The sequence below is a fragment of the Rousettus aegyptiacus genome, unplaced genomic scaffold (genome assembly GCF_014176215.1).
Source record: "Rousettus aegyptiacus isolate mRouAeg1 unplaced genomic scaffold, mRouAeg1.p scaffold_m13_p_2, whole genome shotgun sequence".
In the NCBI taxonomy this organism is placed as follows: Eukaryota; Metazoa; Chordata; class Mammalia; order Chiroptera; family Pteropodidae; genus Rousettus; species Rousettus aegyptiacus.
In genome coordinates this window covers 131,827,570-131,848,350 of record NW_023416295.1, presented here as the reverse complement: position 1 = coordinate 131,848,350, position 20,781 = coordinate 131,827,570, and the positions used below count along the sequence as shown (strand labels likewise).

Below are 20,781 nucleotides of genomic sequence, written 5' to 3'. Positions count from 1 at the left end.
CAAAGAGTTTGATTTTATTGATATTTAAATATATTAAATATTTCACTGAAATACATGGTACGTCACCCTCCCCCCCCCCCCCACAGTGGTTACATTATAAAAACCAAAGTCCATGGACCTCCCATCCACTGACTCCCCCACCAACTGGTGAGGAGGGGACAATGGTAGCCTGGAGGAAGGCCATGGCTGGCACTGTGGTAGGGGAGCCAAGGTGTGGACAGGCCCTTCCCACCTGACAAGAAGCAGAGACAAATCACCCAAAACAGATCTTCTCATTCTGGTCTCCTTATACCTTCACCCACACCCCATGGCTCCAAGCAGTCCCTTCCTATCCAAGGATATGGCCGCAGGGAGGAGAGCTGATTTCCTATCTGGACCAACTAGTCTTTTCCCCTCCTCCTGCCTTGGCTAATGAAGTTAAGTACCTGATGGCGCATTTGATTGATGCATGAAGAGCCCCAAAGGCAGGCAGTTTGAGCCAGAAACCAGGCCTCTACTAGAGTCAGAAAGGGCTTGAGGAAGGACAAGAATATTACTTGCCCCTTCTACTTCCAAACTCAGCAATTGTGGGTCTCTCCTCAGCCTCTCGAACCGCCTCCAAGACAAAGCAATCTTCAAGCAAAATTCAAGCTAATGCCTCTGGCTTAAATAGGTACAGACAGAGAAACCAAGACACCAACTAATTCAGGCCAGAGGCAAGGAAGTTGCAGGAAAAAGATAAAAGGAAGGCAGGGGTAGGAAGGAAATCTAGAGTCCAGCCTCCTAACCCCCTGCCATCCCCTGTAGGCTTCACAGAGACTGGGGTGCCAGGAACATGCTAAACTCAAGCTGAAGGCTTGGGAAGGCCAAGTTTCAGGTTCTCCTGCCCCATCCCCTAGTACCAGTATCTGGGTCCTCGGAGGGATCCAGTGTTACCCCAGTCCCAAAGCATAACACATCCCAGGACACCAGCTGGGGAATCCTGGAAATTCCTGAGCCTCTGACCACCAAACACCAGACAGTTCAGGCTTGGTCCCTGCCCCAGGCAGGAGCACAGTCATGCTGCACACGTGGCCCCCAAATGGCACTTAGGGATTTGGCACAAAAAGGACTCCTCTCCCCAGGGCCCCCCTCCTCTTGTTACTACACCCCACTCCACTCCTGTGCAAGCTGAGCATCCCTCTCCATCTTTGAAACGAAATCCTGCCTTATTCCCAGAAGACAGAGGACCACAGGAGAGAGGCAGCCCAGGGTGGAGAGCTGAGGAGCAGGAGCACAAGGACACACATAGCCCTGGAAAAGACATGCAAATGAAGACCAACATGCACGCACATTACACAGACACACAGGCCCTCCCCAGTGCCAGAGGTTCGGGAGGACAGGTTTGGGATCAGGGTTATCTTCCTCCATACCCTGGCCCTTTTCTAATTTGGCAACAGAAGGTGTAGAGATGCTGTGTGCCCCCTTGCCAGCAGACAGCAAAAGAACACTGGGGCAGAGTGACCTGATCCTGCCCATTAGGGCCCTCAGATCAGAGTCTGGCCCCATCCCACTCCCTGGCCGGCCCATTCTCTTTGGCACCTGCAGGTGAACTTCCAGCTTCTGATCTGACATCCCCACACAAAGGTTTGCTCTCTGGCTGGGCATTTTCACAGTACCAGTGAGGCCAGACGCCCCTTTCCCTGGAACTTTGCAGGAACTAGGGCTAAATCTGAGCTGTCAGAAGTCCCTTTGTTCCCCTTTGGGGACAGATCACGGGACTAGGATTTGGCAAATAGAAACATTCCCCTGAAATATGGACAGAACTAGGTCCCCAGGGCATCTTCCTCCTATGCCCTGTGCCTAGGAGGGAGACCTGGCTGAGGTGGGGGATCCCCAGAACCATGCTGGGGATGCAGGCATAGCAAAGGCAAGCATGGAATAGGCACTCCTCATGCCTGCCACAGTCTTCGTATGAAATACTCCCAGGAAAAGGGGAAAGGAAGAGCCCAGCCCTGAACCTGTTGCCCAGACAGAGAAAGGGCAGGCATGGCAAGCTGCCATTTTCATCTCCCAGGTAGGAGGATTCCCACTGTCTCTGTTGCTGCCTCCTCCCCTGCTCCCAAAAGCTGGAGGGAAGGAGAGGGAACAGTCCTGCCCTAAAATAAAAAGAAAGTCACTTGCAAAATCCTCTTGGCATCCCCTCATTCTCCAGCCTGAGGGCAGTCGAGCATGGTCTTCTGGGGTGTTCCCTTTTGTCATAAGCAGGGTCTGAAGGCTCAGTGTCCCCTGCCACAGCTCCACCCAGTGAGTACAGAGTCCACTCACATGCCCACCTTGGTCCCTTCAGCTGAATTTGTAACTGCTAACTGCTGGGGCCCCCATTCAGGAAGTAGGTGGTCATCTCCCCCTTGCCCTTCACTTTGACCACTCCTCGACACTCCAGCTGATAGCCCTTGGCAGCCAGAACCTGGTACAAGTCAGTGGTCACCTGGAGGGTAGGAGGGGAGATTGCTTAGCCTGGGATCCTTCCTGCTACATTTGCAGGGGCCCAGGGGTCCTCTCATCATGTTAGCTTTCCTCCCCCAGTCCCCACCCCACCAACCACAGCACACTGCCACCCTACCCCTGTCCTAGTAACTGCAGAGAGAGACCTGCAGAAGCCCTCTGGGTCCATACCCCTCCCAGCCTCTGCTCACATTCCCCTCACCTGGATTCTGTCAGGGACCCCCGTGCTGTCCATACGGCTAGAGACATTCACTGTGTTCCCCCAGATGTCATACTGTGGCTTCCGAGCCCCAATGACACCTGCCACAACTGGGCCCATGTTCAGTCCTGTGGTGGGGAGAGCAGCAAGAACTGAGACGAGTGGCTGTTCCAGGGTCAGCCCAGAGAGTCATCCCACCGCCTGGAACCTTTAGAAGGACCCAGAGAAGCGGCAAAGGGACAAGTGTCCTGGTCGTATAGAATTAAAAATCTGGGCCTTTTAGCTGAGGGGCTCCCCTGAGTCAAGACGGCTATGCTGTAACTAACTAATACGTCGCTAATCTACTGAATGCACGCTCCGTGCCAACTACTCTGGTAAGCATTTCCATTAGTATTTCGTCCTCTCGACAGCCCTGAAAGTTAGGTATCATTATCCCCATTTACAAATAAGGCAAGTGAAGCTTAGAGAAGTTAGATGACTTGCTAAATAAGCCAGTAAGCGGAACATCCAGAATTCAAACCAGAGAGTCTTGACTCCAGAATCCATCCAATCACTCCCATCCTCAGTTCATCTGAGAACTGCCTCTTATTAGACTGACCATACATAAAGGCACAGGTACTGGAGTTTACCTAAACCTGGTTTTGAATCCCAGTTCAGCCACTTACTAGTTGTTATTAAATCTCTGTTCTGGGCAGCCAAGTTATTAAATCTCTCTGAGCGTCAGTCTCTTTATCTGTAAAAGGGGATAATAATGTGAGGATTAAAATGTGCTCACAAAAGTCTAACACAGTGCCTAGCACACAGCTGGTTCTCAATAAGTGAGCTCTGTCCTTCATACCAGATACCATGGGAATAGGGAGAAAAGGAAACCCCACACGAGTCCTGATGGGGAATCTGTGATGCCATCTCGCCTGCTCCCTCAGCTCTCCCCAGAAACAGCCTTTGGAAAACTAGCCAGGCAGCAAGGTCCTCTCACCAATCTTCATCTGGAAATTGTTGAAGGAGTGCTCATTGATGTGCTTCATCTGCTCCATGAGCCGCATGGCATAGTCGGCAAGGGCAGTGATGTGGGAGCGGCCCACCTGGTCATAGGTGCTGGCGTTCAGCCCGGAGGCAGCCATGTAAGTGCTACCAATAGTCTTGATCTTCTCCAGCTGCCGGAACCGCTCCTCACTGATGATCTAGACAGCACAGGGGGACCCAGCTGTCAAGGCAAAGAAGCCAAACCCAGCTCTGCCCCAGCACTCATTCCTTGGCCCACTCTCCCACTGCCCTGTCTCAAGAGCTTCCCTCCTCTTAGTGAGCAAGACCCACTTCCAGCTGCTGCTCTCAGTGCAGGACCAAGGAGCCAGGAAAACAGGCCTCCTTCACCAGGCAGCCCTCAGAACCCAGGCCCGGTCTTGAGCATAAAGCTTCAGGTCAAAGGGATAGCCCAGTCACAGAACCCAGAACGGCAGAAAGGATATCAGGCACCAATTATTCCAATGCTCACTTTTTCAGAAACTTAGTCCCACAGTAAAAAATCCACCCCCCCCCCGACCCCACCCCACCCTACCCAGAACAGTGAAGGGCCCACTTCTGACCTGAATCTTCAGGACACTTCCTCACATTTCGCTTCCATTTCCTCTATTCAGGGGACCATCTTGCTTACTTAGCCTCATGGGGCTCTGTTCACAGACTACTACTTTCTTCTTCAATGACACCTATCTACCTGGTACCTATCCTGCTCCAGAGCTTCTCGTCTTCCTTTGCTCCCCAAGAATGATGACCCTGTCCCACTGGGGCTCACTTTCTTTCTTCTAACACCTTCATGAGTCCCCATCCTGCCTCCACTGTACCTACTCTTACCCCTGCCCCTGACATCTCTGGGTCTCATCAAATTTCCCTCCCTTCTCCCAGTACCACCCATGCCCTCCAATCCTGTGCTTCTCAGCCAAAGTTCTCCCCACTCTCTGCCAGCACCAGCTGACTGGACAAGTACCTCATCAAAATCAGCGATAATCTCGTTGAGCAGCCGCAGGCACTCCACACCCTCATTATTTGCCTCCAGCTCCACGTAGAACTCAGAGAAGTTGGCAATGGAGGCAAACATGACAGCCACACACTCACACGACTGATAGTAGAGCTCGTCGTTCCGGCGCTCCCGGGCCAGGAAGTGGGCAGCTACATCCTTGGGCAGAATGTTATGCAACAGCCGCCGGTTGTACGCCTGGAGCTCTTCCATCTCCTCCTTCTCCCCTGTTGCCTGTGGACACCACACCCATTACCCACTGCCCAACATTCACAAGGGTGGTTGCAGTGGCCAACGCCTGGAGATGGGCATCAGAGGGAACCACATAGAAGAAAGTCATGGACAGATAAGGCCTAAAGAATAAGCGAAGGGGTGATGGGGAAACGGACAGGGGATGGACACAGAGAAAGCATGGAGCCAGGGTGGGCTTGGGGAGGCCAGAACCTTAGCCAACTAATGAAATGCATTTCTGGCTTGGCCCAGACTCTGCCTCCAAAATCCTCCCCCTCCCTTGCCCACCCAGTCACCTGCAGTTTCCAGAGGAAGTCCAGGCGGGCAGTCGATTCCACCTGCTGAGCATGCAGATACAGGGCCAGGGCAAACACCAGCAGAATCACAGGGGTCATATATTTGAGTGCCACCCTCCCTGCATCTGGGCTGAAGGTAAGCAGAAGCATGCTCAGTGTCTGAAGGAGGCATCTGGCTGCCCTACCTTTCACTGCCTCAGAGCCCTCACTCACCAGTCCAGCCCATCAAAAGTTTCATTAGAAGAAGCCCTGGCAGGAAGACACAAGAGACAAAATTATCGGTTTGTCCTGGGTTGCTGAGTCGGGGGATGGAAGGGGTGACAGAAGCTGTGCTTACTGAGCACATACCATAAATCAGGTATTGGGCTAGAGCTTTTGCTTATATTAACTCATTAAAAGCAGAGGTGACACTCTTGGCTCCTCTACTTACCAGCTATGTGACCTGGAACAAGTTGCTTAACTCTCTTAAGCCTCAGGTCCCTCATCAATAAAAGAGGGATCAGATCTAAATCACGCAGGCACGTAAAAGGCTTAGCACAGTGGCTGAGCATGTGGTAAGCCTTCGACGAATGTTAGCTACCATCATCTTTACAACTATCTTGTCATATAGGTAGCATTATCATTTTAGAAATGAGGAAATTGAGGCTCGGAGAAAACGCATCTGTCTAAAGTCACACAGTTAATGAGTGGCAAAGTGGGGATTCAGACCCCAGGGACTCCAAGGGCTTTTCCAGATACACTAAGCTATGGCCACCTATCACAAGGGGTGGGGTTTTATAACAGAAGAGCCAGTGCAGTGTCGCAGGCAAAGCCCTCAAGTAGGAATCGGAGGTTTTGGTTCCTAGCCAGGGCTCTGCCACCAAGCAGCTGTGTGAAACTACAAGAGTGGATATGAAAGCACCACATGAATTCGAGATGAATTTTTTTTTTTAATATCTAGCCTAACGACACAGGGATTTCCAAGGCCTGGGGTTTTCTTTGGGTGACCATTTGGCGTCATATGCTGAGAGTTCCCCACTGCCTCCTTTCCCCCCCTGTGAGGGGTAAGTGGTGACATTCCAAGGGCATAAGGGGCCTGGACACTAGAGAGGCTCGCAGTGGCCCAGCAGGGTCAGGGAGGCTTCTAGGGGACGAAAGGGCCTGAGAACAAACTCACAAGCCATGGACACCAAGCAGTAGGTCATAGTTGTCAAAGATGGTGGCTGGGGGGCCCAGGAGAAGCAGCACCAAATAGATGAGCCCCAAGACAAAGATCATGGCCAACTTTCCGATGCTACTGATGTGTAGGAAGACAGAGCTGGCCAACAGACTCAGCAGCACATTCCCGACGAAGTACTAGAGGCAATGGCAAAGTGGTGTTGGTGAAGGCAGAGGCCAAGGCACCCCGATGCAGAGAGCGCCTTATACTCCCCTGCCTGATCGAAACTCCCCTCCACAACCTCACACCCAAACCACCTTTACCCTCCACAGCCAGCCCCTACAGCACACCAGGGCCCTTGGCTGCTCCTAGAGTTGGCGACTCTGGTGAGATCCTGGTGAGGTCCCCAGTGCCCATCACCAGGCCTGGCACAGAGGGGTCAATAACTGGTGTTGATTGGGATGCCCCCCACCCCGCCTGAGCACTGCTTGGACACCTCGGGAAAGCTGCAGGTGGGTGCGGTGCCCTCACACAGGGGAGCATCCAGGCCCAGGGAGTAATTGAGCTGCTGCAGGTGGCAGACAGTGATGTCAGCAGGTGTTAAATTCAGCATCCTGGCTGCGCAGGTCCGTATGGGGGTGTGGTTACAGGTGAACTGCAAAAGTGGGGGGAGGCATATCAGAGTAACCAAGGAGGGCAGGGGTTATGAGGACCATGCCCAGGTACCTTATACTCCAGAGGCCCAAGTTCTCACTAAGGGATGACAAGAGGTGGGGAGAGCAAGGAGGTGGGAGGAGGGAGGACTGGAGTTGACCTCTCCCCCTCTTTTGGAAGAACGAGCTCCAAGAGCAGGAAATGTGCCTTATTCCTCTGTACTCCAGTGCCCAGAGCAGTGCTTGGCACACAGGAGGGGTGGACCCTTACCATGTTAGCGATGGCAGAGGTGAACACAAGCAGGACTGAAAAGATGCCAACGGCGGTGCTGTGTGCCCGAGAGCGCACAATGCTGCGTGACAGATGTTGCAGGCCCTTAGGGAACAGCTGTGGGTGGCAAGAGATGAGAGTTGGAGGCTGTATCAACCAAGGGTAAGGCCACCCAGGGCCCAATGAGAGAGGCACGGCCTTCTTCTCCCTCTCCCCACATGACCACCCCTGGCCCAGCCTGCCCTCCAGCACCAGCCCTGGAAAGCCCCCTACGCACAGAGCCACAGGAGTACACGGCGCAGGTCAGCACGGTGATCAACAGCAGCAGAAAGATCCCGGTGTAGATCCCAAGCATCACTGTTGAGCTGGGGCAGAAGAGGGCCCAGGAAATCGTTACTCTGAAAGATCTAGGCGTCCTTGTCCCACTCCCCAGGACAGGTAGGGTGCAAGCTGCAGGGATGGTGGGCTCATGGGTGTTTAGGAAGGTTCTGGGAAGTGCTGAATTCAGGGAAGAGAGGCTGAGTGAGGAGGGGCAGGGCTCTCACTGTGGGAAGACGAGCAGTTGGATGAAGCAGATGAAGCAGAAGACCAACAGGGCACAGGCCACGTAGGCTCCAAAGCGGGGATCCACTTTCCTTGAGTACTGAGGGAAAGGAGGCTGAGCTGGTGCTGGGCTCTGCCCTGGGGAGGCAGCACACTACCAGAGGCTTCGAGGGGGAGAGGCAGTCGGCCCAGTTGATAGGAATCACCCCTGCACTGTCTGGTCACCTTCCCATTCTGTTCTCTTCCTGTTCTCTTACCTGTGCTCAGATCTCCTTGCCTGGACCTCCCCTCCTCCCCCAACCCTCATTCTTCTGCCCTGGCACCCCCCAAACCTTCTTTTCAAGATCCTCTCTCTGAAAAGTGAGCAGGAACCGGCGCACATGGTCCTTGCGCAGCTGATCAATGCTGCGGGCGTCGATGGCACGGCCCAGGAACTCGTCTACTTCATCCTCAGGGTTCAGAGCATCTTGGGCACCCCGGCTGAGGGCAGGGGACATGGCTTCACCAGGTGCATGAGCATAGCCATGTGAGAGGCAATGAGAAGGGAAGGGCACAGGCAGCACGTGGAGGAGGGGTATGAACACGTATGTGGCACTTTGCTCCCAGACATGAGGTCCAGGGGAAATGGAACCTCCACTCCCCACAACCCTGTCCCAGATGCAGGTGCCTTCCCTCCTCCTTCTCCTGCCTCAGTAGCCTGACTTACTTGTCTTTGCTGGAATCATCAATGCCCTGGAGAAAGAGACAGAGTGTGCAGTGAGAAAGCCATCTGCCCTGCTTCCTCATCCCCAAAACTGTGCTGAGGGTTTCTCTCATATACTTTGGGGGACTTGGAATCCTTTGAATGAAATCATCCCTCCAATAACAGAAATCATACATGGAAATGGCAGCGACAAAGAAGGCAGAAGAAGGCAGGGGACACAGTTAGACAAAAAAGTGAGGCCCAGGTCCTAGTGCTGTGGGCCCTCACCATCTGGCGGAATGCCTTGGAGTCCTTGCTCCGGGAGAAGGCCCGGTCAGGCACCCAGCGTGGCATCAGCCCTTCCATGGAGTTGGCCCGTGTCCGCTGCAGCTTGGCCAGCATGGCTTTCTCCTCTTTCTGTGTGGGCGGCACAAGTACAGGCTTAGGAAAGGGGCCTAGAGAAGGTCTCTGCCTACACCCCTCATTTGTCCTTTTCCCAGCCTGTCCCTCCCCCAACCCACCCTGGCCTGACCCGTTTCTGGCTGGCACCAAGGATCAGGAAGGTCTCAATGTGCTGCTCCTTGAGGTACGCGTTACGCTCACCACCACGGCCCGGCTCCACCTCGTAGTCACCATTCAGGTACTGCAGTGTGGCCCGAGTGATGTGGATGCGGCTGTGCCAGAACAGAAGCGTGAGGCCTGGGCTCTCGCGCCTTGCTCCCATCCTCACCACCCGGACCCCACACTCACCCAGCCCGGCCCCCTGCCTCCATGTGGTTGGCCAGAGTCACGTCATTGGACCACACATCGAATTGCCACTTCCGCAGACCAAGGACACCGCAGTGCACACGTCCACTGTGGATGCCCACGCGCATGTTCACGTTCACACCTGTCACCTCACGCACCAGCCTAGGAGGAGGCGGCTCTGGCTCAGCTCCTGGCTCCATCTCCCCACACCCAGCCTAGAGCCCAGGCCTTCCACTCTCCTCAGAGCCAAGAGGGCAAGGACACACCCAGATGCAGGGCACAGGAGGACAGCCTTAGCTGGACATGAGCAGAAGGCTGCATGGGGCTCAAGGACAAATGTTTGAGAACTCTGTTCACCAGCAGGGCCCCAGCTGCATCTGTGGAACTGAGCTAGGAGAGGCAGAATCGCTACTGTCTCCATGGGCCTGCTCAGCTGGCATTCTCTCTAGTCTTTATCCCCCTTACCCAGGGTCCCTTTATCCCCTCCCCACTGGCTGGAGTCTAAGGTGCACGAGGGTCTTTATACAGGCTGAAGAAAGACCTATCCCCCTTCCCAGTGATGGATCTCAAAGACAGAGATACTAGCTAAGACTGAGGGAAAACCCTGAGGATATATCAAAGGGCAGAAGCAGTCTGAGGCACCCTCAGTACCAGAAAGCCAGGGAGGGGGTGCTGCTTACGAGATGGCCTCAATCATGTCCACTCCCATCTCCACACAGCAGTGGGCATGGTCTGCCCGGGCCTCTGGCAACCCTGACACACAGTAGTAACAGTCCCCTAAGATCTTGATCCTTAGGCAGTGATTTTCCTAAAGGGGAAAGTGTTAGGGGAGAGTCACCTTTACTCCCTTGCCCACCTGGCCTGCCTGGCACACCACCCTCACTGCAGACTCTGCCCCCACACCCCCAGGCTGCCACTAATGAGGCTAGGCTCTCACCACAATCGGCCCCGCCCCCGAGCCCCAGCACCCTTACTGCAGCAAGCTTGTCAAACCGGGCAAAGAGCTCATTCAGGGTCATAACCAGTTCCTGTGCAGTGCACTGTGATGCCAGGCTGGTGAAACCTTCAATGTCTGCAAACAGGATGCTGTGGAGATGGCAGAAGATGGAAGAGCCACGTGGCCCTCAAAGACCCTCAGATTCCCCAGCCTTCGCAGCGTCCTCCCAGGCCACCCTACCTGACATTGTCATGCTTCTGGATGTAGATCTTGTGGAACATCATGTCTTCCTTCTTTGTGTTGATGTCTTCTTTCATCTCCATGGCAACGTGCTGGGGCAACACTGACAGCAGCAGGCGTTCCTAGACCAGTGGTTTCAACAGGGTACCACTATTTACCTGGCCTCACATTTTAATCCCTCCTGGTCCCTTCAAATCCCCAGAGCCCTCCCAGACCTCTCTAGAGACCTGAGCTTCCCTTCTGGACTGTGGCCTGACCCTCCCCTATTAGAGCCTCAGCAGATGGACATCTCAGCCCTCTTTGACCACCCCCCATTCAACTACCCCTCAGATGTATTCCCATCTACTCCCTCCCACCCTCAGACAGGAAAGGAACCTGTGTCATAGAGGCTCTGTGATGCACAAGCAGGGAACCATTCACACTTATTCCACAGAGTAGCATAAGGCAGCCGATCCAACCTTAAAGTTATTTGGGGTGAGGAGGAAGGAGGCCACATTCAGTGAGAGCAGCCCCACCTGCTGCCGATTCTCATGCTGCAGGTGCAGCCGGGCCTGGATGTACCCGCGGGTCTCTTGAAAGGCCTGGCGCTGAGACACCTCAGCTGGGTAGTGTGTGCAGATGCCAATGACATTTGTGCAGAAGAACAGCAGCATGTTGGCACCGAGCTGCAAGAGGTAGCAGAGGCAGACAGGTTACCAACTCACCCATGTATAGACATGACTAGCTAGGTTCTGTAAATGTACTCCTTTGGGAAAGAAGCCAGGATCCTGTGCCCTTGTCTGTCCCCAAGCTGTCCCCACCCCTGCAATACATCTTCCCTATTCCCCACAGGATTCTAGCTCCCTTTCTGGATCACTCCATGGCTAGAAATGAGATCTTTTCACAGCTCCTGAGGGCAGAAGCACCAACCAAGGCCAGGTAGGTCACAGGCCTAAGCCCAGTATATTATGATGCCCTTGCCCACAAACTCCCCAATCAAAAGACAAATGCTGCTGCTTCTGCATGCAGTTCTCCTTACAGGACAAGGCCCAGGAAACCCGAGCTCTACATCCTCCTAAGTGCCCAGGAGAAGTCACCTCATCTCTCTGGGCCTCTGTTCACTTATCTAGAACCTGGAGAGGGAGAATCAGAAAATCTCTAAGGTCCCTCCCTGCCCTGATATAATAACATTACTATTATTATTGTTACTGGAGCTAATTTGTTTGCTGCCTAGATTCTATGTGTCTTCTGTATGGTAACAAATGAATTTCTTACAACTCTATGATACAGATAACACTATCTCATTTTAAAGGTGAAGAACTCAAGCTCAGAGAAGCTAAGTAACAAATGAATTTCTTACAACTCTATGATACAGGTTACACTATCTTATTTTAAAGGTGAAGAACTCAAGCCCAGAGAAGCTAAGTAACTTGCCCAAGACCACACCACTGGTAGTGACTGGTATGGTACTTGAGTCCAAGACAGTCAAACTCTAAAGCCTACGTTCTAACCCTACTGTACAGTACATTCCATGTGTCCAAGGCTCCTACTCACTCCACTCACCCAAGCTCTTAAGGCTCAGCCTCAGAGCCCAGGCTTGGGAGTTGTCAATTTTTTGGACACAAAGAACCCTTCCTAACTGAAATGGGGCACCAAAACTCCTGGCCACCCTGGCCCCACACCTGATTCCAGGATGTTCAGCCCTCAATCATCATCAGTAGCACCGACTGGAGAGCAAGTCTAAGGGAAGCTGGCCTCACTGTTTCTGGAAATTCAGGGGTTAACCTGGCATTTGTGGCTCCACCCAGAGTTGGCTAAGGCAGGGCTCTGGTTTTGGGAGAAGGGAGGGAAAGAGCACCAGCTGGAAGCCAGGAGTTCTGGGCTCTGCCCAGAACCAGAACTAGTCTTGCACACTTGGGCAGGTCCCTTAATTTTTGGAACCTCAGTTTCACTTTTCTTGGGTAGGGTGGAGGGGTGGGTCCAACCAACCCCTAAGCCATTTCCAGCTCTGACCCTCTGGAATCGGCCTCCCAGTCTCTCTTCCCAGTCCAGCTTACAAGGCCCCACTCCCAGCAGCAGGGGTGAAGAGGGAGGCACACTATCTCCCTCGGGGGTTTCTAAGAATAGCCCCCAGTGGGAGAAAAGAAAAGGGGGGGGGGCAAATCAGGCAACTTCCCTTCCTGGCCCCAGGAGCCCAAGAGGAAAATGTGAGTCATGGTGGAGGGAAGGGGGACAAGAGACTGAAATAGATCTGTACACAGACCCCTATCGGACTGTGAGAAAAAATGGATGCCAGGGCACTACAGGAGACTCCAGGCCGGGCCAGGGTCACTGAGCAAAAGTCTCAGTGTGTCTGAATGAATGGAGACTGAAGGCTTCTTCCCATGAGCATGAGTGGGGCTGGATCTGAGAAGGGGCTGCCCAAGAAGCCTAGAAAGGAGGCTACAACCTCACCCCATCCAGAACCCACAGAGAAGCTGGGCACAGAGAATGATCCTCAGCTCAGAGAAGGGGTATGGGCAGCCCTGGCCCCAGGGACCAGCACAGGGGCAGGGGCAACATTCTCTACTCCTCCCAAAAATGTGCCTGCCAGGGCTCACTGGATGAGACTGCAGCCCAGTGCCCCTGGTGGGGTAGGGAGGCTGGCATAGTCCTGGCCTCCATGGGGCTGTTTTTTCCCAGTCAGGCCCCAGGCCTGGTTCTGGGCACCATGCCAGCTGAGGGCAGGGAAGAGACATTCACCCACCTCTGGCCAGCCAAAGAGGACAACAGGGTAAGGGAGGTACCACCTCCAAGCTCCTCCTCCCCCAGGACCATGGTTCAAGTCCAAAGCCCAGAGTGATAGCTTTCTTTAGAGGGAAGAAGGGAGCTAGCAGGGGGCAGAAGGACCCTGGCCCTTTAAGAGGTCCGATAGTACCTTGTGGCCACGTGCTACACAAACAAAAGAGCTATAAAGTTACTTTTAAAAAGGTACATTCTGTTCCGGGAGCACAGGCCAGGCAGGGAAGGGCATTGGGCCAGAACACCCAGCTTCTCACTCTGGGAGCCCCAGGCAACTTCCTCTTTGTGGGTGGGGCCAGGTGGGCTACAGGCCACAAGCTCTGGGCAAGGCAGAAGCTGGCTTCCTTACACCTTGAGCAAGACAGAGGACTGCACCCTCTAAATCAGGGTGCCAACGGCAGGATCATGAGATGTGCTGGCTTTGGGGGCTGTGCCTACAGCAGCCCCTGACAAATCAGCTGGTCAAGACCTTGGTCTCTGCTCCCTGCAGGGGGATGAGGTGAGATGGCAGACTCCACAAGCTCATGTCTCTCTGAAAGGGACTTCCTGATACCCTTTCACTGGGTACCATCCCCTATAGCACTCCCTACACCTCCCTGTCCCAGGTGAGAAGGCTGCCCTATTGAGTTCTGCTCTTTCTGGGAGGGGGCAGGACCCTAACAGCAACATCATGAGGTAGATACTATTTTTATCCCAGTTTTACAGACTGGGAAACTAAGGCTAGGAGAGGCGAGTTTCATTACCTAGGATCTCAGAGAAAAAAACACAACCCATTGGACAACCAGGTCCTTCTGCAGCTAAGCCCTTCTCACTCAACACCATGCTGTCAAACCAAACCTCACACACCACTGAGAACTCAAGAGACGGAGCCAGCCGGGCAGAAAAAGGTAAGGCAGAGTTGCCAGATCCCTGGTACCCAGTGAGAATGTGGGAGAAGCCAGGATGAGATCAGACCCTAACACCCTTCTCTTCTACTTTCCAACCCCATTCAAACCACTGCCAGCCCAGGTGAGAACGGACCTCATTCATCACCTTCACTGTCCTCTCAGAGATGGCCTTGGTCCAGAAGAGAGACAACTCCTCCCTTGCCAACGCCATCCAAAACCTGCCTGATCCCTCCAGACCTCCACCTACAGCTACTTTTCAAAGATGACACAGGGGCCTGAGTCTCAGGTATCAACTTAGGACGAGACATGCTAAGGCCTAGATGTAGCTGACAGCCCTCTGAGCCTGAAACATCACATTTCCACTTCCGGCCCCATGTTACGTCTCTACAGGCTATGTATGTTACATTATTTCAAGAGCCTCAGGCCAAAGAGCTATAAACTATGACGCACAGTGACAAAGTAGAGGCTTGGGTCCTGGAGCCCTCCCTTTCTCAGTAGTACCCTCTGCCCCAAATGGAGGACAACCCCTGAAACCTGGCCTCCCATCACTTGCCCCTCCTCCCTGATATAGCCAGACATCCTCATACCCAGCATCCACCCCTGATTCACCCGCCCTTGATTACCAGACCCCCTTCCCATTCCTGGCCTGGTGCTCCCACGCCTAACTCCCTGACCACCCACCTGCTTCCAGAGGAAGGCATCACCACGGTTGAGTTGCCAGGCCAAGATCAAATGCAGGGTGGAGAGGCCCAGGCCACTGAAGACAGCTGCCCGCATGCGGATGGGTAGGAGAGTGTAGGTGATGTAGACAAAGAACACAGGGCACCAAAGGCCTACGGAGGGGCTGTGGGGGTTGGCTGCCAGGGCACCCCCAACCTGCACAGCTGCCAGGATGCCCAGCACCACATAGCTCACCACCCACATGGAGTCCTGGCGAAAGCTGTGTCGATTACACACCACCATGAGCACCACAAAGAGGACGGCCGCACAGGCCAGCAGGGCCACATAGGCAGGCTGAGGGTGGGCAGGCGCGGCATGGAAGGTCAGCAGCACAGCCGTGAGCAGCACGAGCACTGCCATCAGCAGCGTTAAGCTGCTCTGGTTCATCTGGAAGAAGTACCGCTGATACAGGCGCTCTAGCTTGGCTGAGCGGAACTGCTTCGACTGGAACACCTGAACCAGACGGCGCCAACAGGATCGACTGCTCCTGGGTGCCACATTGGGTGCCACGTCAGCTGCCCCAAGCGCTGTTGTCTCGGTGTCCTCAAAGCCCAGGGCCACGGCCCGCAGCCCCAGCTCTGTGCCCTTGCCGGGGCCGCCCCTCCGGATGAAGGCTTCCTCCTGCCAGGGGCACCGAGGTGGGGCTGCAGGGGTGGGGCTGGGTGGCTGTGCATCCTGGAGGCAGCTCATATAGCGGGGTGCGCAGAAGCCACTGGTCCGAGTCCCATGACGCGGGCGCTTCTGCCCATTGCATTCCCCCCAGGCTGTTTTCCGTTCATCCACTTTGGGTACCAGGAGGCCACTGAACCATGACATGCTGCAAGGAGGAAAAGAATGGGATGGTATTAATACCACCATCATGGGCTGCCACTCGCCACCAGCTCTCACTAACTGAGCACTTCCCATCACCGAGTTCAGCACTTCAGACACAACATCCTCATAAAATGACACCGAGGCAGATGATGGAATCCCCATTTAACAGGTATGGAAACTAGTACAGAGAAAAGTAAGGTAACTGGCCCAAGATCAAGCCACATAAGTGTGAGAACCAGGATTCTAACCCAGATCTGTCCGACTCCAAAGCACTACACTTAAACATTCACCTTTTCCCTAAAAGGCACTGACTTCTTGGTGGTTACAAACTCAAGTGCCTTTGTCAATAAGCAAAGAGACCCCTGGTTCAGGAGAGTGTACATGCTGAGCATGGGAGCAAGCACTACCCCACACCTATAGATTGTTGCCCCTGGCATCCCTGCAGAGCCTGACCTGATATTTCAACAGAAGCTGGAAAAAAAAAAAATGTAGATTTTAATGAGACATCTCCTGATTTTTAAATGTTGGCAAGTAATTCACATTTTTCAACACTGCTAGACAAGTAAATCATGTCAATAGAATGGATTCAGTCTGCAAGATGCCAGTCAGTGACCTCTGTACAAAAGGGAATCCTTCCACATCCTTCCTCACACTCACACACACATGCACACGCACTCACACACTACGCACACTTCACCAAGCTAAATTCAACTTCTCCCTCAGGTCACAGCTTACATGGAACTTCCTCAGGAAAGATGTCCCAGCTAAGTTTGGTTCCTTGTTTACCCGCCGAACGTTTCCTCCACAGTACTTATTACAATTATAATTAAATCGTACCATGATGAATGTGTGTCTCTACCCCTCCGACTATACATTTTGTGAGGGTGGGGATTATAACTATTTTGCTCAGTGCTTATCTCCAGCACCAAGTACTGAACTTGACTTATAATGGGGACTCAACAAGTTTCTGTTGAAAAGATAGAAAGCCCAAGGGCTTTACTATAGAGCAGCTAACCTGAAATAACAACTAATAATGATAATCCTATAAATTCTTCACTACTGCACTCTGTTCTCTTAGACTTTTTGCTGGTCCCCAGTACACCAAGCACAGGCCAGCATTGGGACCTTGCTGCTTACTGTTCTCTCTGCCTAGAACAAGAGCTCCTCTAGGTCACAGCTCAAATGTCCCCTTATCGTGAGTTTTCCCTGACCACTCTACCAAAATAGCAACCCCCTTTCCTGGAGCTCCTATCTCTCTTCCCAGCTTTATGCTTTATTTTTCTCCACAGCTCTTATCAGCAACTGCCATTCTATATATTTTTCTTATTTGTTCATTGTCTCTCCTAACTGGAATGTCCACTTCATGAGGGCAAGGATTTTGGCTTGTGTTGCTCACCACTACAGCTGCAATACCCCTAGGGTCTAAATCAATGCTCGTTGAGTGGGTGGAGGGAAGGATAATACTCCCATTCACTTCCTCTGTGCTTTAAACTTTTCAGGTCCTTTCACATCCCTAATTCCACTTGATCTTCACCAAAACTACCTGGGGCACAGAACAGATTTGACAGTTTTATATGGCTGGCTCAAGTTACAGAGATCAAGAATAACCAAGTGAGCTCCAGAGCTCAGGTCTCTTGGAGGGAAGTGTCTCAAACTGGGTGGGAGGACCCCATGACAATACTTTCAATGAGTCTGCTAGCTGAGCCCAGCTCTGGAGAAGGTGAGAATTAGAGCACTGTCATCCATGGATGCCGTGTCTGCACCAGGGCCACACTCCTCCATGCCCACAGGGCACCCTGAGGGGGTCCCTTGTACTTAAACCTGCAGAGCTAGCAGCACTGACATTTGTACTCACTAGGAAACAAGGGGCGAGACCCAGCACTTGCTCCAGGTTGCCACAGGCCCAGCCAGACAAGCCTCACGCCAAGCAGACCCCCAGGGGCCTATGAAGCAGAAGGCAGACTGGGATCTCTCTGCACAGCAGAAACCCCGACCCCTGGTTCATCTTCAGCTAAGTACTCTTGGCAGTCCTTTTCCTACATTCCAAAGAGCAGCGTGCCCTTCAGCCCCTAATATCACCAACAGCACCATCTGGAGGGACAGATCGGAAACCGAGACTTTGGTCAGACTGGCATTTGCAAAAAGTCACCAAAGAAAGTCCAGCTCTTCAAAATACTTCATTCAGAGCATGATTTTCAAAGAGAAACCATATTTTAAACCTTATGTGGTTATTTGCTAGCTTCATGGCCTTGGACAAGTTCCTTAACCTCCCTGCATCAGTTTATTTATTCATCTGTAAAATGGGAATAGTAACAATTGTGAGGAAAGAATCTAACAGCACCTGTCACATAGTACATACTCAATAAGTAGTTCATCTCCCCATCCTGCGCCACTTTGAACCCAAAACTCTGCCAGTGTCCAAGAGATAGAAAGACAGGAAAGTCATGAGCAACAACAGCAATCTCCCCTGTCAATCAGCAGGGTAGTTCTGTCAGTCCCTGTGTCCTCAGCTGTCAGCCCCCAGATCTGCTGGAGACAGAGCCCAGAGTGAGCAGGTTTCCCACCCTACCCCACCCCATGACATTTTGCCTCAGCCTCCTCCCACTCACCAGTCCCCTGACCTGTTCTTCCTCTCCCCACCACTGGCCCAGACCTCTGTTCCCAAAGGACTCATTTCTGGCCATGTTCCCAGCCCCCTGGAAGCACATCCTAGCATCTGGCTCATACCCAGGAGGGGGCAGACACTATCCAGGGGAACCCATGACCCTCCCAAGAACACTCTGACTCCCACAAGGGGACAGCTTCAGTGCTCTGTAATTGTCCAACCAACTGCAACCATCCCACCCTGGGCTCCACTCCAGGAACTGCCCATCTTGGAGAACTCATCCCATGCCAGGCAGGGAACAGGGAAGGGCACTGTTTAAAGCCAAAAAACTTCCCTACATGGTCCCCCCAATCCTCTTTGTCCAGTAACTCATCACTATAAACCACAGACCACCTCCCTCTTTCCCAGAGACAGGCTCCTGAGCCTGTGCCTTCCACCTCCTCCTCCTCTGGCTCCCAGTCTCTTTGCTCTCTGCAGATTTGCTGCTCCAGGCACCACAGGCTCCCACAGCCAGACCTAAGTCCATTCAGCCTAACAAACCAAGACCCAGTGACTCCCAGACCTCAAGTCCTTCCTAAACCTTGATCCTCCATCCTGAGACCCAGAATCTGAGGCAGGCCAAGGCCCAGCCCAAGGATAGCTCTGCCTACTGCTTTGCCTCAACCTCCTTCCTGGCCACCTCCTGTCCATTCTCTCTCCAGGGCCCCTCTGCCCCTGCCCTCCTTGGCAAAAGGAGGTTTCAGGGGATTTAAAACGACTTCAGAAAGTTCATGGCAGAAGGCACTGCCCAGGCAGGGCCCTTCAGTGCCAGTACCACCCCCCACGCTGAGACGTGGGCCTCATTTCCAGGCCTTTCCAGATGTAGACTAGCCTCCCCAGATCCTGGAGGTCCAGCGTCACCTCCTGGCTTCCCTAGCCCTTGGTCTACCTAAACACTGCAGAAGGCTCCCACCTCCACCTCCAAAAGGACTGTTCCACCTTGCAGGGGTAGTCTGGTAAGGGGAGGTTATGGGGAAAGAGTCCCACCGCCTGATTCCACCTCTAGCTTTGCAGGCAGGCCTCAGAGACGGTTCTGAATAAAGACTGCTCCCCAGCCCAACCTTGCAGCAGCTTTGACACCACGCCTTTCATTCCCAAGGTCTAAGGGTAGGGGAACAGAATTCCTACAAGCAGAGGCATCGTTCCCGCCACCTAGGCTGCCTCCTCCTCCCCGAAACACAATCACACTCAACCCCAAACTAGGAGTCTTGCCCCACGGCCCCTTGGTAAAAACCTCAGGACAATGCCTCCCCCAGTGCACGCCTTTCCCACAGGTCGCAGCCAGCCGGGAATTTGCTCCGGGCGGAGGAAGGGACGCGTGCGGCAGGGAGTGAGGGCAGGGAGCCCCGGTACCCCCATCAGCTCCCCCACTGCCCTCTTCCAGCCTCAACGGCCTCAAGCTCCCCGAAAGCACTCTCAAGATTCCCCATCCCCGCTTCCACGCCTCCTGAAGAAACTCTCGGGACCGGGCAGGAGTCCTCCAGCCGCACGGAGCACCGAGCGCCCGCTTCCCCCCACTCCCGGGCGCGTCTCACCTGCCCGCCGGGGTCGGTGCCTCCCCCGGGCCCCCGCCCCGCCGCCCCCGCGGGCTCCGGCCAGCCGGCCGGCAATCCCGCGGTCCTGCTCCTTGCCCGCGCGCCCCGGCCGTCCCTGCCACCGTCCGCCGTCCGCCCGGCCCGCGCCCCCTCCCTGCTGTCCAGCGCAGCCGCCCTCTACCCCGGATCCAGAAGTCCCCTCCCCGCGGCTCCCGGACTCCCTGCCTTAAAGGCACAAGCTCCTTTTGTCTGGGCGCCCCTCCCCCTCCTCAGAAGCGGGGCTCGGCGGCCCACACCCCTTGCAAGGAGGAGAGTAGGGGTAGGGGAGACTAAAGAAGGGGCCCCCTCCCTGCGCGCGCCCCCTCCTCTCCTCCGGCAGCTCCCTCCCCCAGTCCTTGGAAGACAAGCGGCCACTGTTCTGGGATCAAGACCCTGGACGGGGAGGAGGGGGCGGAGGACGGGGGGAGGAGGGAAGGTCCAGCCGGCTCCGGGTTCCCTCCAACCCCGGGCCTCAGCCTTCTCCTCCCACCCTCACCCCAGGGGTCTTGCAGCGCTTCTGCAAAACCCACCCTCGCGCAGCGATTGCCCCCTGCCCCTCGCCCAAGCCCACCCTCGCGCAGCGATTGCCCCCTGCCACTCGCCCAGAGCGTCAGCTTCCTTCCTAACCGGGACCCCAGGGGCAGAATCAGCGTCCCGCGCCCACTTCTCACCCTTCCCTTCCTCACCCCACCCCCCCGTCCCCGCCCTGCCTGCCGTGGCCCTGCTCCCTCCCTCGGGAACTCAGTTTAATAATTAATTAAGATTTCATTCCACAAGGCTCCAGGTGTGTGCGGCCTGCTTCCCCGCGCACCACTTTTTTAATCCTTCCCCAACTCTCTGGGGCATCGGCCGAGACACAAACCTGCTGCACCCAGAGCCCAGAAGGGGGACTGAGGGAAGGGGAACCCTCCATGCTGCCCGCTGGCCCCACTTTCTCTTGGGAGCCCCTCCCCCGCACCTGCCAAAGTG

General features: G+C 54.3%; 1 protein-coding gene across 6 annotated transcripts; it reads right to left on the bottom strand.

Annotated features, from left to right (window-relative positions):
• ADCY6 (adenylate cyclase 6) lies at positions 1–20,487 on the bottom strand. Of its 6 annotated transcripts, none has more exons than XM_016151736.2 (22): positions 20,415–20,487; positions 14,743–15,598; positions 10,930–11,079; positions 10,415–10,536; positions 10,212–10,323; positions 9,918–10,045; positions 9,241–9,399; positions 9,023–9,164; positions 8,779–8,907; positions 8,515–8,540; positions 8,141–8,288; positions 7,811–7,908; positions 7,543–7,630; positions 7,266–7,382; positions 6,838–6,996; positions 6,360–6,538; positions 5,417–5,452; positions 5,204–5,333; positions 4,647–4,910; positions 3,642–3,846; positions 2,669–2,793; positions 1–2,449 (listed from the first exon to the last, which is right to left on the bottom strand). In XM_016151736.2, exons 2-22 carry the CDS (start codon positions 15,595–15,597, stop codon positions 2,324–2,326), a joined length of 3,498 nt encoding a protein of 1,165 aa, XP_016007222.2. In that variant the 5' UTR covers position 15,598; positions 20,415–20,487; the 3' UTR covers positions 1–2,323. The 6 variants fall into 6 exon arrangements, with proteins under 6 accessions (XP_016007222.2, XP_016007221.2, XP_016007219.2 ...); XM_016151735.2 differs by lacking the exon at positions 20,415–20,487 and adding an exon at positions 19,774–19,932; XM_016151733.2 differs by lacking the exon at positions 20,415–20,487 and adding an exon at positions 17,450–18,145.
• Between the last annotated feature and the right edge of the window lie 294 nt (positions 20,488–20,781).